This window comes from Mobula hypostoma, chromosome 16 (assembly GCF_963921235.1).
Source record: "Mobula hypostoma chromosome 16, sMobHyp1.1, whole genome shotgun sequence".
In the NCBI taxonomy this organism is placed as follows: Eukaryota; Metazoa; Chordata; class Chondrichthyes; order Myliobatiformes; family Myliobatidae; genus Mobula; species Mobula hypostoma.
The window spans coordinates 67974789-67999649 of record NC_086112.1 but is presented as its reverse complement, the minus strand read 5'-3'; the positions used below and the strand labels follow the sequence as shown (position 1 = coordinate 67999649).

Here is a 24861-nt window from a genome sequence, read left to right as displayed (position 1 = left end):
GAAGTTTTAGGAACAGCTTCTTCCTCTCTGCCATCTGATACTTGAACTGCCCAGGAATGCTCTTTGACACTATTTAGTTTTGTAACTTTGAGTCATCTTTACATCTTGCTGTCACAAAAGAAATTTCACACCTTGTATCAGTGATAATAAGCGTTTGGATGTGGAAGTTAACCAGAACATCCAGGGGAGACCTACGTGGTCACAGGGAGAAGGTGTAAAGCAACACGAACAGCACCAGAGTCAGGGCTGCACCCTGCTCACTGCAGCAGCTCAGCTAGCAGTCAGCTGCATTGTTACATACCGAGTCTACAAATCTCTGGCTTGGATAACGTCAAAGATTGTTTTCCACACTCTTCTGAATGTGGTGCAAGCTAATTTTTGAACAACGAGTAGGAAGCAAGTAACTGAATAAACAAGACAGTCTGTGGCGTGTGCCTATACCCTGCACTTTCTGAACCTTAGGTAGCCTCACAGTCTTCCCTCTTGATAACACACGAGGGAAATCAGGATGTCATAGGTACAAGCCCATCCTAGGATTCAATCACATAAGCTTCACTGAAATGTTTGAGAATGCACCACACCAGCAAAGGTGCATGTTTGTTTGACAAATATGGCTCCATCTGCCATCTCAGGGGTGTCACTCACAAGGTCTGAAGATTAGCCAGTTCCAAGTATCCAAGGCCAACACTCCTCCCTGAAGCAACAGCATCAAAACAGAACAATCCATTATCTTTTGCATCTTACAAGACATTTCTGTCAGTGGTCTTGTTTCCTGGAGTAACAGTAGGTAGGTACTGCACAATAACTCATTCACTTTGAAGTACCTCAGGTCATCACACAGACAATCCAATTTATCTAAATGTAGAGGCACATAGGTTTGCCAATGGTATGGTTGTAGGAACCACGTATCTGTTTTCTATCCGCATTCTACTTTGTGTTGCACATTCATTATGTTTATTGTGGTAGTTAGTCACAGGGTGGGGGTGTGGTAAAAGCAAAGAGCTTTAGTTACGTATTCTTGATTTGTCTTTAGTCAGTTTAGAGTTAGAGACAGCCAGGAATTATATCTTTTATGTTCACTGCTGAATAATGCTTAATTTCATTTACTCTTTGCTTAAGTACGTTTATCACACTAAGGCTGTTTGTGTTGTTTCATTAGTTTTATCGCTTCAAGGTTGTTTGTTTTGCCAGATGCTCAATAAAGAATCGAATACAGTTCTTCGATTTTGAAACCTTGCTATTGAATTTGAATGGAAGGCGCGTCAGACAGGATTAACCACACCCTGTGCTGAGTCTACAGAGCGGAATCCAGTGCCAGTAATACAGGCCAATTTACCTACTGCATCGAAGAGACTTTGACAAACCTATGGTTGTGCAGTGGACAGTATACTGACTGGCTGAACTATAGCCTGGTATGGAAACACCAATGCCCTTGAACCGAAAATCCTAAAAAATTCTGGAAACAGCCCAGTCCATCATGGGTAAAGCCTTCCCAACCACTGAGCACATCTACATGAAATGATGTTGCAGGAAAGCAGCATCCATCATTAGGGAACCCAACTACCCAGGGAAGGCTCTCTTCTGGCTTACAGCGGGAAGGTGGTACGGGAGCCACAAGGTTCAGGAACAGTTATTATTAACCCTCAACCAAAGGGGATAACTTCAATTGCCCCATCATTGAAATAATCCCACAACCAATGGACTCACTTTCAAGGACTCTTCATCTCATGTTCTCGATATTTATTTGCTCTTTTATTTTTTTATTATTATTGTTGTTTTTTTTAAAATTTGCACAGTTTGTTGTCTTCTGTGCTCTGGCTGATCGTCTCAGTAGGGCGGTCTTTGGAAAATGGAATGATTAAATTCAGTTATAGTGATTATTCTATAGATTTGTTAGGATTGTCCACAAGAAAATGAATCTCAAGACTTGTACATGGTGACATTTATGTACTTAGACAATATATTTATGTTGAAATCTAATTACATATCTTATTGTTAAAGTTTGATCGGAAAGCAGAGTTGCACACTTGTTGCGAAATGGCAGGCACCATTAGTAAATCTCTGCTAACTGTAACTTTTAATGCCTCTTATGGAAAGGGCATGCATCAGAAAGAGGGTTTACCAAATGTAATCGGGGATGGGCCACCACTGAAATGAAATGAAATTAAACGACATGACATTGGCACTATTTCCACTGGGAAGGAAACACCATGAGAAGATTTGACAAAGATTATCAAGAATTTTGATGGAAGTCAAAGATGCAGTATTTTTCTGGAATCAATAGAAGATTACAAGGAATCAATGAGAAATGGTGTCAGGGAAATTACTTTGTAGGTTGTTAGCCAATGGGAACGTGCCATAAAATGGAATGGTTAAAGCTGAGGATCCTTGAATCTTGGCAGAGAACTGGACAAAAAGTTGGAATAGGATACCACTAGTTCAATGGCTTCAGCAAAATCCAACATGGCCACAAAACCTCTTATGCTATAAACTTACTATTTTGTTAACAATATACAGGTTCCTCATTTCAAAGTTCTTACCAACGTGCTTCACCCACGGAGAAAGAGATGCCACCATCTTCTCCAAACCCATTGCAAAATATTTCACAGTGCAGTTAATTTTAGCTTCCTTTATAAACATGGCGATTCTCAAAACTCTTAGTCAGCAGAGACCCGAGGTGAATATGAGGTAGTAAAGATTTACTGCTTTCAACAACCCTGTAGCTAAGTTAGATGATCCTTATAAAACCAAGTGGAATGACAAGAATCTTCTGGCTACAAGCAGCCCACAGACCAGTCACTTATTAGATTGTGCTACATTTTCAACCACCTCATCACTACAGACTAGAATCCTGCTTTAAATATGTATCTGCCCACACCAAGACTGACACAAGCACGAGTCATCCACCAGTCTTCCTTCCCTGCAGGAAAGTACCTAGATTGACCAGATGGAAGGTAACAGCTGGTGCATAGGCTGGGTCACCGATGACCCAGATTGCCCTCCCAGTGAACTTCCTGACACTGAAAAGATGGGTGCAAAATTCTCATCTATATATGGACCATATTTCCCTCTTCTCCTCCACAGTCTCTAGCTTCATACAAGGTAGAAGAAACATTTGTCTAAGCTTTTCTGGAAACCTATGGAAGTCCCCTCACTGAATGATGATGTCATCATATGATCAATTTCATCTACTAATGCTCCTTTGCAACTTTCTGCTTGTTTGCCCAATGGTCCTACTTAACATCCACAATAAGAGTAGTTATCAAATCAGCAGGTCCAACAACATGCAAAGTTCCTCTTTTGAGCCAACCTCAATCTCAGGTATTGGAAAATAGCACAAACACACAAATCAGGTGCACGGGCTTATTGAATCATGTAGGCATATAATATTGAGGCAGAAGCTTACCTGGAAAGGTGTGAGGATTTGACGACCCTCTTTTAAGGCACTTGGAACACAGGACATGCACAGAAAAGAATAATCCCGGCCATTCTTGGAGCAGCACATTCAGTTCTTCCACCAAAGGGATTATGGCTTGCCATGCAGTCCAAATATTAGGCAAGGTGGCGTGACTGGCAATAGATAAGGTGTCCGCTTGCAAGCAGCTTTCAGACGGTTTATAGCTGATGACCACTGGGACCTTGCCCCTGTAAGCGAAGATCTGGTATTTACCATCCGAGCGGTGCACAATATGAGAGTTGATCTGGACGCTGTATCTAGCAAACAGCCCTGGTGGGAACAGGAAGGGAAAACTGTACTCCACCTGCAGCTGCTCGACTGCGATGGGCTGCCCAGAGAGATTAAAACCGTTGATCCACGCCTCAGCGTGGGGGACCTCATTTTTCACATAGCACGGGAATTTGAACCACACCGTCGCCCCGTTCACGGGCGTCACCTTGGGCTTGTTGAGGCAGTAACACAGTCCCATCTTCTCCAGAAGCTCCAGGATCAGGTGCAGGTCCTGCTGCGTCTGGATGTGTGGCTTCAGCAGCAGCCGGATAACGTGCAAGGGCAGGAGGCCGTGCAGCAGGAAGCCCTCCACGAAGTGCTGCAGCTGGGCCGCCCTCAGTTCGTCCAGCCGGGCGTCCGCCAGCACCTTGCCCAGCAGCAGCGACGCGTCGCGCTGGAAGAAGACGTTGAGGATGTCGATCAGCTTGGTCAGGTTGTGAAAGACGCACTCCTTCAGGGTCAAGCTGTCCTCGAAGTACAGCAGCTTGCCACTCTCGTGCAGGTAGGACAGGGCGCTCTGCAGACGATCCTCGGTGAGGCCAGCCTGCAGACCCAGGCGCGCGGAGTCCCACCACGACAGCCACAGCTCCTGAGGCTTAAAGTGCAGCTCCTCCAACCTCTGCCAGGACCTCGGCAGCACCCTGTGCAGGTTGGGGAAGATCTCCCGGTGCTCGGCCACCGACAGCAGCTTGTCTTTCACGCGGCCGATGCCGGCGAGGTGTCCCCGACAGCTGACCGGGATGACCGGAGACAGGATCTGCAGCCGGTGGTTGAGCAGGTACTGGACGTGCGCCTTCCTCCTCCGCAGGTTCTTGTCGGACACCCCGTAGAAAGGAGCGTGCGGGCTGGTGGCCCGCAGATCCAAGCCCTGACCCTGCCTGAGGGCTGCGTCCACCTTCCTGGCTACAGCCTGCAGGCAGTCCACGTTGCGCTTCTCCTGCACGGCGATCTGCTGGTGGATGTCCAAGCATTTCTCCTCCACTTCCCTCTCGCTGCACTCGTCCACCTGTGCTCCCACCACGCACACCACGCCGTGAGGGACCCTGGCCCCGAGCAGGTGCAGGTAATAGCCCACCTGCTCGTAGAAGCGACGGGGCTCATAGGCTTTTAAACTGACCACCAAGACGTAGAGCGCACCTGGAGAGAGGAAGAACGGGCGGATGGAGTCATAATTGGGATCCCCCGCCAGATCGTAGACAATGAAGGTCAGGTTGTTCTCAGCATCAGCCACCCACTGGGTCATCTCGATCCCGTTACTGTGCACGGTGGGGGTTGGCGGAGTGGGCTGGTTTCCAACCAGGCACCGCCTCAGCGATGTCTTGCCCGAGCTCTTCGCACCCATCAGCACCAGTTTGAGCCGTGGCTTGAGTGCCGGCTGTGACAGGGCCAACTCCTTCTGGTAGGCGGCTATGTAGGGGATTCCCTTCATGCAGACTTCGTAGGGTGGCTGGATCAGAGGGTTGTCCTTGATCTTCCACAGGCTGACCTTGGAGAGCTTGCCGAACGAGTCGGGCAGGATGGCGATCTGGTTGCCCTGAAGAACCAGCTCCTCCAGGTGGCACAAGTTGACGATGGAGTCGGGCAGGTAACGCACCTTGTTGTTGTCCAGCCACAGGGTGGCCAGCTTGGAGATGTTGGAAATCTTCTGCGGGATCACGGACAGCCTGTTCCTGCTCAAATACAGCTCCTCCAAATTAACCAGCTCCAACAGAGCATTGGGGAAGTTCTCGAACAGGTTGGAGGACAGGTTGATCATTTTGAGCTTGTCCAAGCAGCCGAAGCTCTCGGGCAGGGAGTGCAAGGTATTGTTGTCCAACATGAGGCTCTCTAGCTCGGTGAGTTGGCAGAAGGTGTCTGGCAAGTCAGAGAGCCGCAGACTGCTCAGCCACAGGATCTTCATGGAGCGCAGCTGCATGATGTCCGGAGGCAGGGCCTCGATCTTGTTGCCGGAGAAGTCGAGCTCCTCCAGGTTCCCGAGGCGCAGGATCTGCTGCGGGAAGGTGGTCAGCCGGTTGTGATCCAGGTCCAGGGTCCGGAGCCTTTGCAGCTGCCCGAAGCTGGGCGGCAGCTGGCTGAGCTCGTTGAAGCTGATGTCAAGCTCCTCCAGGCCGTGCAGGGCTCCGATCTGCGGCGGCAGCAGTTGCAGCTTGTTGTGGCTCAGGCAGAGTTTCTGCAGGCGCTGCAGCCGACCTAGCTCGCCGGGCAGCTGGGCCAAGCAGTTGTGCGCCAGGTCCAGCTCGGCCAGCTGGTTCAGCGCGCAGACGGGAGCGGGCAGGCGGCACAGCCGGTTCCTCCGCAGGATCAGAGCCCGCAGCCGGGTAAGGGAGGCGTCCAGGCCGTCGGGCAGTTCCCGCAGCGAGTTGTTGGCCAGGTCGAGTATCTGTACCTGGCCGATGTTGTCCGGGAGCGCCAGGCGCTGCTCGCTGGCGCTGCACAGGCTCAGCTGCCGGAGGTTGCGGCGGAGTTTCCTGCAGCGCAGCGCCGCCTCCCGCCACACTTTCACCGCCCGCACGCTGCCGCTGCTCTCGGCCATGACGCTGCTCCCTCGGTCTACATGGTCAGCCGCAAGTCCCGGCCGGCGCCATCGCCGCCACTCTCAGCATCCCGGGCGCCCGCCACCTCCCAGCCCCGACAGCCATTGACGGGGTGACAACGGAGGGAAGCCGAGCCCCCACAGCCTCGCCTGCCTGCCTGCCTGCCGCTGTCTGCCCGGGGCTGAGCGCTCGGAACCCCGCCCCTCTCCCTCCCTGCAGCCAATGGAGTGCGCACCAGACCGGCTCCGGGCTCCGGACCCCGTGCTCCGTGCTCCGTGCTCCGTGCTCCGTGCCCCGGGAGGAGCCGCCGCCCCGCCGCCCCACCCCGCCCTACCCTCCCTCCGCAAATGCCTGCTCCAACGGCGGAACAAAGGGCAGCCGAGCCCGGACGGATAAGCACCGGGAGTCGGTGACAACCCGTCTGGACGGAGTCAAGGCGAGACCGAGCTGAACGTGAACCGCTGTAAATTTAAAGAACGATTCCCTTTCTTTCTGATAATTAGATTATTTCACCTGGAGAATCCCCTTTCCCCTATTGGAATATTAAATTATATTGTTAATTTGTGACCATAATAGATCAATTTCAAGTTATAATTCGGCTGTCCAGTTGTGGTTAATGACTGCATAATCTAAAGAGTTAATTACAGGACTAGTTTTGGAAACAGAAACTCCACTCCGAAATGCGATGGATAAAAAGCACTGATCGTCCGTCATCAATCATTCACCGCCTCGCCGCGCCCCTTTGTTGTAGACGGCATACTTTTTGAAGGTTTTTTCCCCTCAGTAAATTAGTTTCATAGCTCACCAAGGACATGGCCTTTCTGATACGATTTTGTTAAAGGAATCCAGGTTGTGATTCAGTTTTTCACCACAATGTGTTTTGTTGCGGAAAATCAGACGTATTGTTTCATAGTTTTGGAATATGATAACAAAAGTAGGCAATTTAAATAAATGTTCTAAAATATAATTTTTGCAAATCCTACTATTTCATTGGAGAAACATAAACTTCAGAAGCAAGGCTTTGTATTCAAAAAAGGACAGTTCCAGATTAAGTAAATATGCCTGAAATAGTCCTGCCGAAGGGTCTCAGCCCAAAACGTTGACTATTAACTCTTTTCCACAGATGCTGCCTGGCCTGCTGAGTTCCTCCAGCATTTTGTGTGTGGTGCTTGGATTTCCAGCATCTGCAGATTTTCCTTTGTTTGTAAGTAAATTTGCCTGGTGGCATTAGTGCTACAGAGAGCTGAGGGGTTGTTTGGCTAAATTAGAGTATTTAATATTACAAGAAGAGGGATGCAGAAAGGTTACTAGGGCATAAGTGAAGAAATAGAGTCCTTTCACTCTGAACAATGTAATACTGTTCAAAGTAAATTTATTCTCAAAGTACTTATATGGCACCATATACTGCCCTGAGATCTTCTTGCTGTAGAACAAAGAAATACAATAGAATCAATAAAAAATGACAAAGACTGAACAACCAATATACACATACACAATAACAAAAATGACAATGTAATGCCCTGGGTTAAGGCCATGCTTTATTGTATTCATACAGTTATGCTGTTGGGTATTTGATTTTCTGCAGAGTTTGTCAAAATGCAATGTGTTCCTGGTATTTAATTTTTTTGTTGTTTAAAATAATAATTAAGTTGATTATGTTAGGCTTGTTGTGATAGCCAACAGGATTTGTCTTGTTAACGTTTTGTCCAATATGATACGCCGAAACATTCTAGATGGATGGGGGGGGGTGCATTTTCTGGAGAGGGTGCAGGAGTTTTGGAGGAAGAAGAAGAAAGATGAAAGAATGGAAGTGGATGTCAGACATGAGTAGAGAACATGCTGTGATTGTCACAGAACTCATTTGGAAGGACAGATACTCCTGTTGGAAAACCCTCGTGTAGACAATGGTCTCACAGAGAATGCACAGAAAACTTTTAATTAGCTAGTTATCACGGGACCTTGGAGGAAGTTTGACACTGTGTCGTTGGACGTTGGGTGGATATTTATTTATGTTTCATTTGGACTGTGTTTTCAGGCAGAATTGTTCGGGCCGTGAGTATACGTTGCAGTATTACATGGCTAACATGAGAGGGCACAGGTTTAAGGTGCTTGGGAGCAGGTGCAGAGGAGATGTCAGGGGCAAGTTCTTTACACAGAGGGTGGTGAGGGCGTGGAATGGGCTGCCGGTGACGGTGGTGGAGGCAGATACGATAGGGTCTTTTAAAAGACTCCTGGGCAGGTACATGGAGCTCAGAAAAATAGAGGGCTGAGGGTAACCCTAGGTAATTGCTAGAATAAGTACATGTTCAGCACAGCATCATGGGCCAAAGGGCCTGTATTGTGTTGTAGGTTTTCTATGTTAAACAAAGTGAAGCAAACCAGATTGCTTATGCAACAATGAACTCCAATGATTATGTGCACAGTACAGGCTAATATATACGTAATGAGCCCGTTTCTTTATTTTGTTTGTTATGGTTTAAATATTTTGTCAATACAATTTCAATTTAAGTTTATGCAGGTGTGAATTAAACTCTTTGCTTCCTGGCGAACTATAAATTTGCATGGGTGTGTCAGTGTTCATATAAGTAACAGTCCTTCTTTCCCTTAAAGAAACATTCAAACTGTTATGTCTTGTGTTTCCTCAAATCATATTTACCCTACATGTGTTTATCTATTGGAAATGGCCTTTTCATCATTATTCCCCATGTACTGTACAGTTATGTTACTGTTAGTATGCATTCACAGTACTAAATAACTCATTGCAAACCTACTGGGAGATGGTTATAATAGTCTTAATAATAATTAATAAATAATACTGAGAACATCAGTTGTAGAATCCTTAAAAGTGAGTCCATAGATTGTGGAATCAGTTTAGTTTAGAGTTGGTGAGTGAAATTATCCACAATGGTTCAGGAGTTTGATGGTTGAAAGATAATAACTGCTCCCAAACCTGTTAGTGTGGGGCCGAGGCTCCTGTACCTCTTTCCCAATGGCGTCAGTGAGAAGGATGGTAGGAGCCCTCGATAGTGGTTGCTGCTTTCCTGTGGCAATGCTACATGTGAATGTACTGAATAGTGGGGAGGGCCAGTTGTTCGCTTTTGGAGAGAAGTGAAAGAGGAGGACAGTACATGCACAGTGATAATCATTCCTGGGATTCAGGAAGAGGGCTGGGTGGTCAGTAGTTGGAGTGAAAAGGATCAAGGAATCATGAGGTGGGTCATACAGGAGAGATATTAGATAACCATGAGAGGTACAAGTTCAGGGCAAGAGAGGTCCTTAGAGAAAGATTGGCATAGTTAGATTGAAAGAACGAGTGAATTAGCAGAGAGAGATAAACAATGGGTTCAATCACAAGGAAATCTGAAAGTGCTGCATGCCATGTCTGTTTCAGATCTACATTCTGTGGAGTGATGATGTAGCTATACAGGGTATGAGAAAGGATTAATAGAAACTGGGGCTTCAACATTGTTAATAGCTGTAAAAATCTAATGATTGGAGGGGCAAAACAGAGGGCGAATTATGAGATGGGTATTTTTCAGCATTGCCATGGAAGGAAAAATAGAATTAAAAGGGGAAAGTGTGCAAAGACTTGATCCACAAGTGCAATAAAATCTGATTTCCACCCCTTATCCCATCTCTAGAACTCAGCTCTTTGGTCACCGTTCAAACAAAACTGGGCAGGAATGGATTATTGGCAGGGAGGTATCATTTGATAGAGTCATTGATGACACACACAGTTGATTAAGAGTAAACTAATTAATTGCATGGTGATGGTTGAATTGGATTTATCCTGCTTTTTGATATATCTGGACAGCCAATCATGTGGCACCAACTCAATGCATAAAAGCATGCAGACATGGTCAAAAGGTCCAGTTACTGTTTACACTAAACATCAGAATTGGGAAGAAATGTCATCCAAGTAACTTTGAGCATGGAATGATTGTTGGTGCCAGACAGGGTGATTTGAGTATCACAGCAAATGCTGATCTCCTGGGATTTTCACGCAGAACAGTATCCAGATTTTACAGGTAATGGTCCGAGAAACAAGAAACTGCCACTCACTGGATGTTTTATGAGCAGAACTGCCTTGTTAATGAAAGAAGTCGGAGGAGAATGACCAGAGTGATTCAAGCTGATGAGGAGCAACAATATCTCAAATAACCATTTGTATAAAAGAGCATCTCTGAATGCAGAACGCATTGAATCTTGAATCAAAATCAATATTACTGGCAAATGTCATGAAATTAGTAGTTATGCGGCAGCAGTACATTGAAATACACAATAATAAAAACTGTGAATATAGATTAAATAAGAGGTACTGTTCATGAGTTCAATGTCCAGTCAGAAATCTGACGGCAGAGGGGAAGAAGCTGTTCCTGAAACATTGAGTGAGACTCCTGTACCTCCTCCCTGATGGCAGCAATGAGAAGAGGGCATGTCCTGGGTGATGTGGATATATTACAGCAGCAGAAGGCCACTCCTGTAGCTAATAAGGTGGACACTGAGTGGACGTCCTACATATTATCTTGTGTAGACAACAGGGCCAATTAACATGCAGAACAAACGTCCGCGTAACTAACTGGGTCAGGCTATATGTTAATGATAGTATGGCAAGAACAGGTGCTACTGACTATTTGCAGATTCATTGATTAGTGAGTAGTTAAAGTATAGTGAAGGAAATTGGTCCAGGAAAAGTGAAATTACAGAGACCAGATGGAATCTTCCTTTCCTACCTCACCTTATTTGGAGAGTTGAATTCAAAACCTCCACCTGACTCATTATTCTTTGGAGTGACTACTAGTGGTCTTCCCATCTTGCCAAGGGAAGTTCCTGGAAGATCATAGTAGAAGTATAACCAACACCCTTCAGGAAGCCAGAGCATTGATATCTCCAGCTTGCTGGACTGAAGAACCTCAAGAGCAGCCAATGAAGCTAGTGAGAACCACAGCCATTGAAGGTCTGCTTTGAGGGGTCCAACTAGGGGAGTGAAGAGGTATCAGCACCATCTGAGGCAGAGGACAAAACCTGCTGAACAGCAGAGAACCCTGGGCTCTAGGAGCCCAGTAAAGATACTTGTGACTGGTCCCAAGCATGATGGATAATTATTGAGACTTTACAGATCTGTTTTCTGGCATGTCATGAATCTTTCAAACTTGTGCTGTGAACTTTGGGTTCCACTACCACTGGGAGAATCTGTTAATCATCTTTTGAACTCCATTGTGTCCTAGGGAGTGTATTTGCTGTTGTAGATAAGGAAGAAACTTAGTTGAAGCTACTAGTCTATGACTAGTGTCATATCTCCATACTCCACTACTGTAAAACTTCACACCATCCAGAACCACTTATCCTGTCTGAGTTATTGCATTTGGATCTCTTGGACATTCTGTGATACAGAATTCAACTTCATTCTCATAATCCCAGTTATCAGAGTATTATTATCACTGAGGAACTATCAATGTATAGAATCAGATCTTTGGCGGAGAAATAACCAACAGGACACTGTTGGTCTCTATGTTCTTCAGTTAAAACTCGATCATGTACTCCTCAATGACATACGGGTTAAGTGGTATATTGTATCGGGGATTCTTAATGAAGGTGTCATCTTTAAAGTTTGAAAGACTTTCAGTTGTTCTTCATTGAGAATCACAGGGTTATCTGAGCTCTTACTGCCCTTCAGCAGATTGGTGAATGATTGAGCAATAGCTGATGGATCTGTCACTATCTTGTCAATACACTGATGAGCAATGGTTTTATCTTCAATCCTGTGTGTCTTCACTCCCTTATCTTTATTAGAGCAAGTTGTGACATAGCTACTGATCTTATTGTTTCATCACTGTCATCCTCACTTGAGTTGCTAGGGGCCATGTCCATCCTGTTGTTCTGTGGAGTTCAGATGGTGTTGCTATTCCTGGAGTCTGTCTGATGTACGCTGTAATTCTCCAGAGTTTAAATGGCGGCATTCTATAGGGAAGCACTTCGATGTGAGCTGTATTTCCTGGTGCTGAGTTTCAGAAATAGTGTCACTTGCAGGACTGCCCCCTTGAAGTTGCGTTCACAATTTTCCAATTTGTTTCAATTCATCTTGAAACTCTGTACAATGCACACCGGTTGAATTACTGTGTTGTTCTTTTGCTCATTTGGTTAATGCAAAGATTTGTCCTTTAATAGACAATAGGTGCAGGAGTAGGCCATTCAGCCCTTCGAGCCAGCACCACCATTCACTGTGATCATGGCTGATCATCCACAATCAGTACCAGTTTCCTGCCTTCTCCCTATATCCCTTCACTCCACTATCTTTAAGAGCTCTATCTAACTCTTTTTTGAAAGAATCCAGAGAATTGGCCTCCACTGCCTTCTGAGGCAGAGCAGTCCACAGAACCACAATCGTCTGTGTGAAAAAGTTTTTCCTCAACTCATTTCTAAATTGTCTACCCCTTATTCTTAAATTGTGGCCTCTGGTTCTGGACTCCCCCAACATCGGGAACATGTTTCCTGCCTCTAGCATGTCCAATCCCTTAATAATCTTATATGTTTCAATCGGATCCCCTCTCATCCTTCTAAATTCCGTGTATGCAAGCCCATTCGCTCCAATCTTTCAACATATGACAGTTCCGCCATCCTGAGAATTAAGCTCGTGAACCTTCACTACACTCCCTCAATAGCTAGAATATCCTTCCTCAAATTTGGAGACCAAAACTGTACACAATACTCCTTTAGGCTGTTCACTGTCTCTGTCATGCTGAAATTGTAGTTTATCACTAATTTCACAGTACTTTGATTAGTTAAAGACTTTACTCATCCCGTTAACTTGCACTCTCTCACATATTTGATCAAGACCATGTGGTCTTATCTTTAGATCAGTAGCAGGCATTTTCTTGATTCTTATCCCATAATCTCACAATATCATCTGGGAGCCACATTTCATTAGATTCAACATTAAAGGTATATTTCATCAGGACTTTTTCAATAATCTTATCAGACATAAATGTTTCATTTGGGTAAGAGCTGTCAGTAGGTTTCATGACTTTGGCCATTGCTTTGATTCGATCTTAATCTGTATGAAGTTTTTATTACTTTGACTGCGATCTCAAAATATTAATAGATTGCAGCTGGAATGTTTACAGATTGTCCTGACACTGAACTTATTTCTTATTTCCCCATGCTCAGCTAGCTTGCAAGTATTTAAGTTTCCTCAAGCACTCTACTGCCTTGCACAAATTTTTTATATCCCTATCTGTGCTCCACCGCTTGTACAAATTTAATTTCTGATGCTCTACCAGCTTGCATAGAGTCCGCCCTCCCCAGGTTTTTCACACAGCTTTACTGGATTGTGTTTCCTGTTTACAGATCTGATTTTTTTAAAAAATAGCAATGCAGAACTCCTCAATCCTGATTTCTATCCAATGATGTAAAAGCCAGAACTAGTTTTCTCTCAGACAATTCGGAATATAAAGAGGAAGTTCTTGCCTCTTTTGTTGCAAGCTGAAAATTCCCTCTGTGTCTGGCCGATTCTGCCAAGCTCTATCTAAATCATCCTTGCCAATTACGCCAAACTGTTGGATTCTGATGTTTAAATCCAAAATTCTTTTAGAAGTCGGGAATGAGGCGTGATGTTTATTGCTTCATGATTGTTTTATTAAGAGTTGCTAGAACAAGAGAACAGGAAAAGAACAGTGACAGGGTTCTTACTACTTGAAGAAGAGAGAAATTTAAGATGGCACTTAGCATAAAATAGCGACTTTTATAGCCAATGATGAGATCAATTCCATTCTAATCTATGGATAATAATTCAGTTAAAAAGTACTTAGTCAATACTACAGTAAAAATTACCAACGAGAAAACACTAATTCACATAATGCAGTACCAAGCGTGCAGAATATATTTTGTACAGTCAGTACTCAAAGCATATTAAACGGTTATGCATATAAAGACTATTAAAACACAGGCAGATAATTGTTAAACTGCCAAGAAAATAACATGAAAATTAAACATTCGTATCCAACATCCTTCATAAATCAGATTATTGAGTACAGGACTTGAGATGGTATGTTGAATTGTATAAGATATTGGTGGGGCCAAGTCTGGAGTATTGTGTGCAGTTCCGGACATCTACCTACAGGAAAGATATCAATAAGATTGAAAGAATACAGATAAAATTTGCAAGGACGTTGCTGAGACTTGAGGATCTGAGTTGTCAGGAAAGACTGAGTAGGTTAGAACTTTATTCCATGGAGCATGAGTGAATGAGGGGAGATTTAATAGAGATGTACAAAATTATGAGTATAGATAGGGTAAATGTAAGCTTGCTTTTTCCACCTAGGTTGGGTGAGACTAGAGGTAGAGGTCATGGGTCAAGGGTGAGAGGTGCAATATTTCAGGGGAACCTGAGGGAAATCATCTTCACTCAGAGGGTGGTGAGAGTGTGGGATAAGCTGCCAGCACAAGTGGTGGAAGTGGGTACAATTGCAACATTTAAGAGCAGTTTGGATAAGTCCATTGATGGGAGGGTCCAGGTGTGGGTCAGTGGGTGTAGGCACATTAAAACTAGACGGGCCAGAGGGTCTGTATCTGTGTTGTGGTGCTCTATGACTCTACAGACTGGGTGGAGTATGCACTGTGTGCACAAGACTGATTCAGTATCAGTGACATCCTGCTTACTTCTGAGGAACTGGAGAAGGCAGGAGGCCCTCTCTGCTCAGTGATCCCAGCCGGGGTATTCCGGATTCCAGCTCCTCCCTCCTCCCCAGACCTTCTTTGTTCTGCTCCAAGGTCATTAGACTGCTCTAGACCTGCTACTTTTTTGAACAAGGTCAATGAGGACCAGTCTTCAAAATGGACTAAAGCCATTGTGATTACGGAGCTGTCATGCATAGCCTGCTGAATGAGGCAGAGCATGTGAGAAGTCCTGAGAAATCCTGACCAACTAGCAAGGTATGGGCAGTATAGTGAAACCAGCAAACATTCTCCAACTGTGAGTAGTTCAGGGACACCCACTTTACAACAGTGACCACAATGAATCTTGCCTTGTTAGAGCACTTAAAGAATATTGTGGTCCCTTCCCCTTTCTGCAGCTCACCTGCATGATGAGGGAACCTTCCTGAAGGCTGGCTGAACTCAGTGACCTTTGGAGACTCAGAGGCCAAAATATCCCAGGATTCCAACTTGAGTCTTTGTATAATCAACTACACTAGAATACCTGAAACCATGGTCAAATAATGCCAGTTTGAAATTAAAATTAATCCTTTATTATTTGATTAATAGTACAATTAACTTATTAAGCAAAGCTATTATAGTACTAATTAAATGCATTTATTTAATTTGACTGTTAGGGTATGTAATGCATTCTGATTCCATTGTAATAAAAGCAAGCGCGTGATGTAGCGCGCCAAGGTTTAAAAAGAGAAATTTTCAACGGTTCTTGTTTCAGTCGAAGCAAGCAGCTGAGAAGGAGTGAAGAAATCGGGTAGAAAAGGTTTTTTTTTAAACACTGCTCGGGGAGAAGGGTCTGCACTGCGCAGGCGCGTGACGTAGCGCGCCAAGGTTTAAAAAGCAGAGCACCATGTACAGCGGCCATCGTCGGAGTGGACTGAGTCAGAGTGGGGCGGCTTTGGCTCAAACAGGCTTCGGCGAGAACAGGCAGAGGCCACGGTAGGTTCCGGTAAGTTTTTTGTTCAGATTCTTTAGAGTAGAGAATGCCAGGCAGGATGTTGGAATGCTCCTCTTGCAGGATGTGGGAAGTCAGGGAGCCCTCCGGTGTCCCTGATAACGACACCTGCAAGAAGTGCATCCAGCTGCAGCTCCTGACAAACCGCGTTAGGGAACTGGAGCAGGAGCTGGATAACCTGCGGATCATTCGGGAGAATGAGGAGATTATAGATCGTAGCTACAGGGAGGTAGTTACGCCAAAGGAGCAGAGGACAGGAAATTGGGTCACTGTCAGTCGAGGGAAGAGGAAAGGGCAGGCAGAGCAGGGTTCCCCTGTGGCCATTCCCCTCAACAACAAGTATACCGCATTGGATACTGTTGGGGGGGATGACTTACCTGGGACTAGCTGCAGTAGCCGGATCTCTGGCACTGAGTCTGGCTCTGCAGTGCAGAAGGGAGGGGGGAGAAAGAGGAGATTGGTAGTGATAGGGGACTTGATAGTTAGAGGTGCAGATAGAAGGTTCTGTGGTCGTGACAGAGAATCCAGGATGGTTTGTTGCCTCTTGGGTGCCAGGGTCAAGGATGTCTCTGATTGATTGCATGACATTCTGAAGTGGAAGGGTGACCAGCCAGATGTTGTGGTGCATATCGGTACCAATGACATAGCAAGGAAGAGTGAAGAGGACCTGGACAGTGAGTATAGAGAGCTTGGTGGGAAGTTGAAAAGCAGGACCTCAAGGGTGGTAATCTCAGGATTGCTACCTGTGCTAGGTGCCGGTGAGGGTAGGAATAGGATGCTCTGGAGGAGGAACAAGTGGCTGAGGAACTGGTGTACGGGGCAGGGTTTCAGATTTCGGGATCCTTGGGACCTCTTCTGGGGCAGGTGGGACCTGTACAAGAGAGACGGGTTACACTTGAACCACAGGGAGGTTTGTTAGTGCTATTGGGGAGGCTTTAAACTAGATTTGCAGGGGGATGGGAACCAGAGTACCAGAGCTGACAGTGTGGCTGGGGTGAAAATAAATGATGTTGAAAGTTTAAGCAAATCCGCTGATAGAAAGGTTGTGAGTGGTGGTAAAAATCTTCTGAGGTGTATATATTTCAATGCTAGGAGTATTGCGGGGAAGGCGGATGAGTTGAGGGCGTGGATTGACACGTGGAATTATGATGTTGTAGCAATTAGTGAAACTTGTCTACAGGAGGGGCAGGACTGGCAGCTTAATATTCCAGGGATCCGATGTTTCAGATGTGATTGAGGCAGAGGAATGAAAGGTGGGGGAGTAGCATTGCTTCTTAGGGAAAATGTTACAGCAGTGCTCAGGCAGGACAGATTAGAGGGCTTGTCTACTGAGTCCTTATGGGTGGAGCTGAGAAACAGGAAAGGTATGGCCACATTAGTGGGATTGTATTACAGACCACCCAATAGTCAACGAGACTTGGAAGAGCAAATCTGCAGAGAGATAGCAGGCAACTGCAGGAAACATAAAGTTGTGGTGGTAGGGGATTTTAATTTTCCATACATTGATTGGGACTCCCATACTGTTAGGGGTCTAGATTATTTAGAGTTTGTAAAACGTGTTCAGGAAAGTTTTCTAAATCAATATATAGAGGAACCAACTAGACGGGATGCAATATTGGATCTCCTGTTAGGTAACGAATTAGGGCAAGTGACAGAAGTCTGTGTAGGGGAGCACTTTGGTTCCAGTGATCATAACACCATTAGTTTCAATTTGATCATGGACAAGGATAGATCTGGTCCTAGGGTTGAGGTTCTGAACTGGAAGAAGGCCAAATTTGAAGAAATGAGAAAGGATGTAAAAAGCATGGTTTGGGACAGGTTGTTCTCTGGCAAAGATGTGATTGGTAGGTGGGAAGCCTTCAAAGGGGAAATTTTGAGAGTGCGGAGTTTGTATGTTCCTGTCAGGATTAAAGGCAAATTGATTAGGAATAAGGAACCTTGGTTCTCAAGGGATATTGCAACTCTGATAAAGAAGAAGAGGGAGTTGTATGAAATGTATAGGAAACGGGGGATATATCAGGTGCTTGAGGAGTATAAGAAGTACAAGAAAATACTTAAGAAAGAAATCAGGAGGGCTAAAAGAAGACATGAGGTTGCCTTGGCAGTCAAAGTGAAGGATAATCCAAAGAGCTTTTACAGGTATATTAAGAGCAAAAGGATTGTAAGGAATAAAATTGGTCCTCTTGAAGATCAGAGTGGTCGGCTACGTGCGGAACCAAAGGAAATGGGGGAGATCTTAAATAGGTTTTTTGCATCTGTATTTACTAGGGAAACTGGCATGAAATCTATGGAATTGAGGGAATCAAGTAATGAGACCATGGAAACTGTACAGATTGAAAAGGAGGAGGTGCTTGCTGTCTTGAGGAAAATTAAAGTGGATAAATCCCCGGGACCTGACAGAGTGTTTCCTCGGACCCCGAAGGAGACTAGTGTTGAAATTGCGGGGGCCCTGGCAGAAATATTTAAAATGTCGCTGTCTACGGGTGAAATGCCGGAGGATTGGAGAGTGGCTCATGTTGTTCTGTTGTTTAAAAAAGGATCGAAAAGTAAACTGGGAAATTATAGGCCGGTGAGTTTAACGTCAGTAGTAGGTAAGTTATTGGAGGGAGTACTAAGACACAGAATCTACGAGCATTTGGATAGACAGGGGCTTATTAGGGAGAGTCAACATGGCTTTGTGCGTGGTAGGTCATGTTTGACCAATCTGTTGGAGTTTTTCGAGGAGGTTACCAGGAAAGTGGATGAAGGGAAGGCAGTGGATATTGTCTACATGGACTTCAGTAAGGCCTTTGACAAGGTATCGCATGGGAGGTTAGTTAGGAAAATTCAGTCGCTAGGTATACATGGAGAGGTGGTAAATTGGATTAGACATTGGCTCGATGGAAGAAGCCAGAGAGTGGTGGTAGAGAATTGCTTCTCTGAGTGGAGGCCTGTGACTAGTGGTGTGCCACAGGGATCAGTGCTGGGTCCATTGTTATTTGTCATCTATATCAATGATCTGGATGATAATGTGGTAAATTGGATCAGCAAGTTTGCTGATGATACAAAGATTGGAGGTGTAGTAGACAGTGAGGAAGGTTTTCAGAGCCTGCAGAGGGACTTGGACCATCTGGAAAAATGGGCTAAAAAATGGCAGATGGAGTTTAATACTGACAAGTGTGAGGTATTGCACGTTGGAAGGACAAACCAATGTAGAACATACAGGGTTAATGGTAAGGCACTGAGGAGTGCAGTGGAACAGAGGGATCTGGGAATACAGATACAAAATTCCCTAGAAGTGTCGTCACAGGTAGATAGGGTTGTAAAGAGAGCTTTTGGTACTTTGGCCTTTATTAATTGAAGTATTGAGTATAAGAGCTGGAATGTTATGATGAGGTTGTATAAGGCATTGGTGAGGCCGAATCTGGAGTATTGTGTTCAGTTTTGGTCACCAAATTACAGGAAGGATATAAATAAGGTTGAAAGAGTGCAGAAAAGGTTTACAAGGATGTTGCCGGGACTTGAGAAACTCAGTTACAGAGAAAGGTTGAATAGGTTAGGACTTTATTCCCTGGAGCGTAGAAGAATGTGGGGAGATTTGATAGAGGTATATAAAATTATGATGGGTATAGATAGAGTGAATGCAAGCAGGCTTTTTCCACTGAGGCAAGGGGAGAAAAAAACCAGAGGACATGGGTTAAGGGTGAGGGGGGAAAAGTTTAAAGGGAACATTAGCAGGGGCTTCTTCACACAGAGAGTGGTGGGAGTGTGGAATGAGCTGCCAGACGAGGTGGTAAATGCGGGTTATTTTTTTAATATTTAAAAATAAATTGGACAGATACATGGATGGGAGGTGTATGGAGGGATATGGTCCGTGTGCAGGTCAGTGGGACTAGGCAGAAAATGGTTCAGCACAGCCAAGAAGGGCCAAAGGGCCTGTTTCTGTGCTGTAGTTTCTATGGTTGTATAAAAAGAAAAAAAAAACGGTTTGCACAAAACAGAGCTGCTGATGGATTTTGGTGTTTAAATCTAAGGTTCTTTTGTTAGTCAGGAAGCAGGCATAGAACCTGTTGCTTTACGATCATTTTATTCAGTTGATAGAATAAAGGAAACAGGAACATGATACTTAATCAGTGGTTCTTTGATGGTTCCATTCATTCGCTCGTCTTGTCCTGATGCCTCTGGGTGATGTGAACGTGAAAAGACCATTCAATGTTCATCAGTCGACATAATTCCTGACAAACCCTCCCAGTGAAACGTGTTCCTTGGACAGAGTCGATGTGACATGGCAATCCCCATCCAGGAGTATAGTCCTTGATCAGAGTTTTTGTTGTGTGTATGGCAGTGGCCTTCCCTGCTGGAATAGCTTCCACACATCTTGAAAACTTGTCCATTATTACCAATACGTCTGAGTATCTATAACACTTTGGTAAAGAAATGCAGCCCACTTGTAAATGTAAAAATGGACCAGGAGGGGCAGGACACTGAATTGTGGTAGCCTTACTGCTGCTCCAGGATTTGTTTTCTGGCATGTCATGAATCTTTCAAACATTTGTTAAGTTTGTGCCCTGAACTTTGTATTCTACCACCACTGGGAGAATGTGTCAATCATCATTTGTACTCGAGGGCAAATGTGTCTGAGGGCAGCGATCCCCAACCACCGGGCCGCAAAGCATGTGCTATTGGGCCGCGAAGAAACGATATGATTTGGCGATATGAGTCAGCTGCACCTTTCCTCATTCCCTGTCACGCCCACTGTTGAGCTTGAACGCACGCAAGGTCATTACCCGCGTCATCCATGTCAGCACGGGAAGGAGATCAACTCCTCGAGCTTGCAAATGACGGCCGGCTGAAATGTATGTTTGACATAACATCTCTGCCGGCATTCTGGATCAAAGTCAAGGCTAAATATCCTGAGATAGCCACGAAAGCACTGAAAACATTGCTTCCATTTCCAACATATCTCTGCAATGAATGCAACGAAAACTAAATTGCGGAATAGACTGGACACAAGGAACCCCCTTCGAGTATCGCTGTCTCCTATCAACCCTCGATAGGACCGTGTTGTGGCAGGCAAACAGGTATTCAGCCCAGGGCTCCCACTGATTCAGCAATATTGGTGTGTTGCAATGATTTTATATGTTCATACGGGGAAAATATGTGCTGTGTGTTTAATATCCAAGTGTTACTTAAAATATTATGCTATTGACTTATAAGTGACTTATATAACCGTATAACAATTACAGCACGGAAACAGGCCATCTCTGCCCTTCTAGTCCGTGCCAAACGCTACTCTTACCTAGTCCCACCGACCTGCACTCAGCCCATAACCCTCCATTCCTTTCCTGTCCATATACCTATCCAATTTTTCTTTAAATGATAATATCAAACCTGCCTCTACCACTTCTACTCTAAGTTCGTTCAACACTTACTTCAAGCTCCCCTGTCCTCCCCTGGTAATTGACTTATCACTATATTCATGCGAGGAAAATATGTGCTGTGTGTTTAATGTTAAATTCGTTAGATAAACCCTTTTAGAAATGAAGCTGAGTGTATTAGCCACTTATCACCTATATTCCGGTTGTGATTAACACCCCTCCCCCCCCCCGAACAGAACCGCCAAAAACGATTTGTAGAAAAAAATCGACACGTACAGGCATGCGTAAGTCACACATGCGCACTGGTGCCTGTGCAAGGCTTCATGGTCATGGTAGTCTTTCTCGGGGTAAACACAATGTATTTGACTGCTACTCTTGTCCGTTGGCAACCCAACCCCCCTGCACCCCCCCCCCCCACCAGTTGCCCGGCCGGTCCACAAGAATATGGTCAATAATAAACAGTCCGTGTTGTGAAAAAGGTTGGGGACCCCTGTCATAGGGAGTGTATCTGCTGTGTCTGATAAACTTGTACGTTTGTGATACAGAATTCAACTTCGATTCCATAATTCCAGTTGTCTGGTCATTGTTTATGTTCTTGGTACTTTTTTATCTCCTTTATTTCTTCCCATGCTGCCCTTTATGAAATTTCACTGTGAATGCATTTCCCAGGCTTTCCATTTTAGTGATTTTGGAGTGGCTTTTATATTTTAATGCAGCCATTTCTGACTGCAGTTGTATGGCATCCACAAGTTCTTGTATTAGTTGGCCATTCTTAATTGGGGTTCCTACAGCCATAAAAAATCCTTTTTGTCTCCTTAAGTTTCCAAAATCATGAACAACTCTAAAAGCGTTTTGAGAATCCATGTAGATATTAGCTGATCTTCCTTCTGCCAATTCACAGGATTCAGTCAAAGGTTTTAGCCCTGCCTGTGTGAGCAGGTGAGCAGGTAGCAGGAGCCATGCTTTCTGATGCCAATACTTCAGTTTGGGAAACAACAATTTGAATTCCTCTCTCAATTGTTGAGCCATCAGGGTACTGTATCAGATCTTCGACAAAGTAATAACCAAGTTTTGATCTCCGTTTAGAATTAAGACCGCCATCATGTGTTTTTTGTTAACATACAGGGTGAATTATCTATCTGTATCAGGGATTTTTAATTCAGGTGCAGTACACAATGCCACCTTTAAAGTTTAAAGTACGAGGGGTGATTGATAAGTTTGTGGCCTAAGGTAGATGAAGTCAACCTAGCATATTTATTTTTCAACATTGTTCCCTGCTACATTTACACACTTAGTCCAGCGGTCGTGGAGCATACGGATCCCTTCTTAGTAGAAGTTGGCATCTTGGACCTCCAGAAAGTGGTCCACAGCGGGGGTGATTGATAAGTTTGTGGCCTAAGGTAGAAGGAGATGAGTTATACAGCTCTCATTACATGCCCGTGCAGTTCAACTCTTTGAGTGATTATGCAGAAAGTTTGAAGTTAATAACTCAAGTAGGAGGTACAGGAACAGCTTCTTCCCCTCTGCCATCTGATCCCTAAATGGACATTGAACACTACCTCACTTTTCTAATATATATTATTTCTATTTTTTGCACGATTTTAATCTATTCAATATATGTATATTGTAATTGATTTATTTATTATTATTATATTTTTTCTTCTTTGATATTATGTATTGCATTGAACTGCTGCTGCTAAGTTAACAAATTTTACGACACGTGCCAGTGGTAATAAACCTGATTCTGAATTGCTAGGGACCTCTGCAGAGTTTGTGTCATGTCCATCCTGTAATTCTATGGAGTTCTGATGGTGGCGCTGTGCAGGGAGACGGTGATGTGGACTGCCATACCTCGGGTGGAGCTTCAGAAGCAGATGGCGGAGCACCAGCAATACCATAACTAGAAGCGCCACTCGAAGCGTCACTAATAGGACCATCCACTTGATGTCAGACCTGCACTGTCTTACGTTGTCTCAGTTGGCTTTGAAACACCATACAATGCACTTTGATTGAGCTACCGTGTTGTACTTTCACTTGTTTGGTGAATGCAAAGATTTGCTCTTTAGATGTTTTACTGTCTCTATCATGCTGTTTCTGTAGTTTATCGAAAGTTTAGTGTTTCTTGTGATTAATTAAGACTTTTCTCATCCTGTTAACTCTTTCAATTGCTCACAGATTTGATCAAGCCAACCATGAGGTCTTATTTCTAAATCAATAGCACCATTTCCTTTCCCTTAGATATTTCTGGATCTTAATAAACTTAACGTTGTCGGTATATTTCATCCAAATTTGATCAAATGGAGAAGTTTTATTCAGGTAAAAGTTCTTAGTAAGTTTTGTGACTTTGGCTTTGTTTCAATTCAATCTTAATTCATATGTCCTTTATATTACTTTGACCGCGATCTCAAAATATTAATAAATTGTAACCAAATACCAAACATAGTTTGATGCACCAACCATAGATTGATCCAGCAATCAAATAGGTCGCAACCAATGAAATAAATTGTAAAACCACTATTTCACTGGGTACCAAAATAGATCACTGTGCGACCACAGCAGATTGTAACTGAATAGGTTGGGACCAAATGGACTGCAACCAATACTTTCTCAGCTGTTTTACTTTTAAAATAGTAACATAGCAGTCCTCAATCCTGATTTCCATCAGGTATTTGAAGCCAGAACTTTTCTGTCAGGAATCAGAGGAAGTGCTTAACCCTTTTGTTGCATGTTAAAAATTCCACTTTTGTCTTTGAGTTGTTGCAAATTCTATTCTAGGTATTATCTTCACCGACTACACCACTTGATGGATTCTAGTTTTTTAAGTCCAAGGTCCTTTTATTAATGAGGAATGAGGCATAGAACTTGTTAAGAGTTTTATTAAGAGTTGATAGAATAAAGGAAACAGGAACAGAAGCTAAAAGCAGCAGGTTTACGGACAAGAGACTAAGAAGACTAAGATGCTGCATTAAAAAAAAATTTAAAATGGCACTGCTATGTGTTTAATACCCATACAGATAAGAAAAATTCCATTCAAGTCTATAGATAACAGTTAACCAATTAAATATAAAAAATACTTATTGAATACCGCAGTAAAAATTAACCAATAAGTTAACAATTATTCACAAAGCAGAACCAAGAAGCTTCCAGAATTGTATAGCTACTAGGGGCATATTAAACTCTATGTGTATACTATTATGCCTAGGAATCATAGTAAGCAGTTACTTGTATATAAGTAATTATATAAAATGCAAGCAGACAATTAATTGTTAAACTACAAGGGAAATGACCATTAAATATCAGATCCAACACTGCTGATATTGTAGAAGCTTGAGTCCCTCACTGGGATTAACAAAGAGTTTCTGACAAATTATATTTATCTACAATTCAGTTTGGTCTTTCTAAATTGTTAGGTGATTGGCATGCTAGGTTAACCAGGACACACTTCATGTTGCATTTTCAGTTTAGCCTTTACCTTATTGAAATTATTATCTTGAAGTAAATTGTGAAAAACAGATTGTCATTAGCTTTTCTGACAAGATTTAATGTCAGCCATGTTCAGCTGCACATATAGCTTGTAAT

At 43.9% G+C, this 24861-nt stretch overlaps 1 protein-coding gene across 2 annotated transcripts in view; it reads right to left on the bottom strand.

The window, feature by feature from the left end:
• The window catches only part of mfhas1 (multifunctional ROCO family signaling regulator 1), a 102514-nt gene extending 96068 nt beyond the window's left edge, over positions 1 to 6446 (bottom strand). For both annotated transcript variants that reach the window (XR_010020634.1, XM_063069076.1), the window contains exon 1: positions 3407 to 6446. Coding sequence is in view for 1 of the 2 variants with exons in the window: in XM_063069076.1 (XP_062925146.1) it covers positions 3407 to 6260 (2854 nt within the window). In the remaining variant the exon portion in view is untranslated. The remainder of the gene's footprint in view (positions 1 to 3406) is intronic.
• Between the last annotated feature and the right edge of the window lie 18415 nt (positions 6447 to 24861).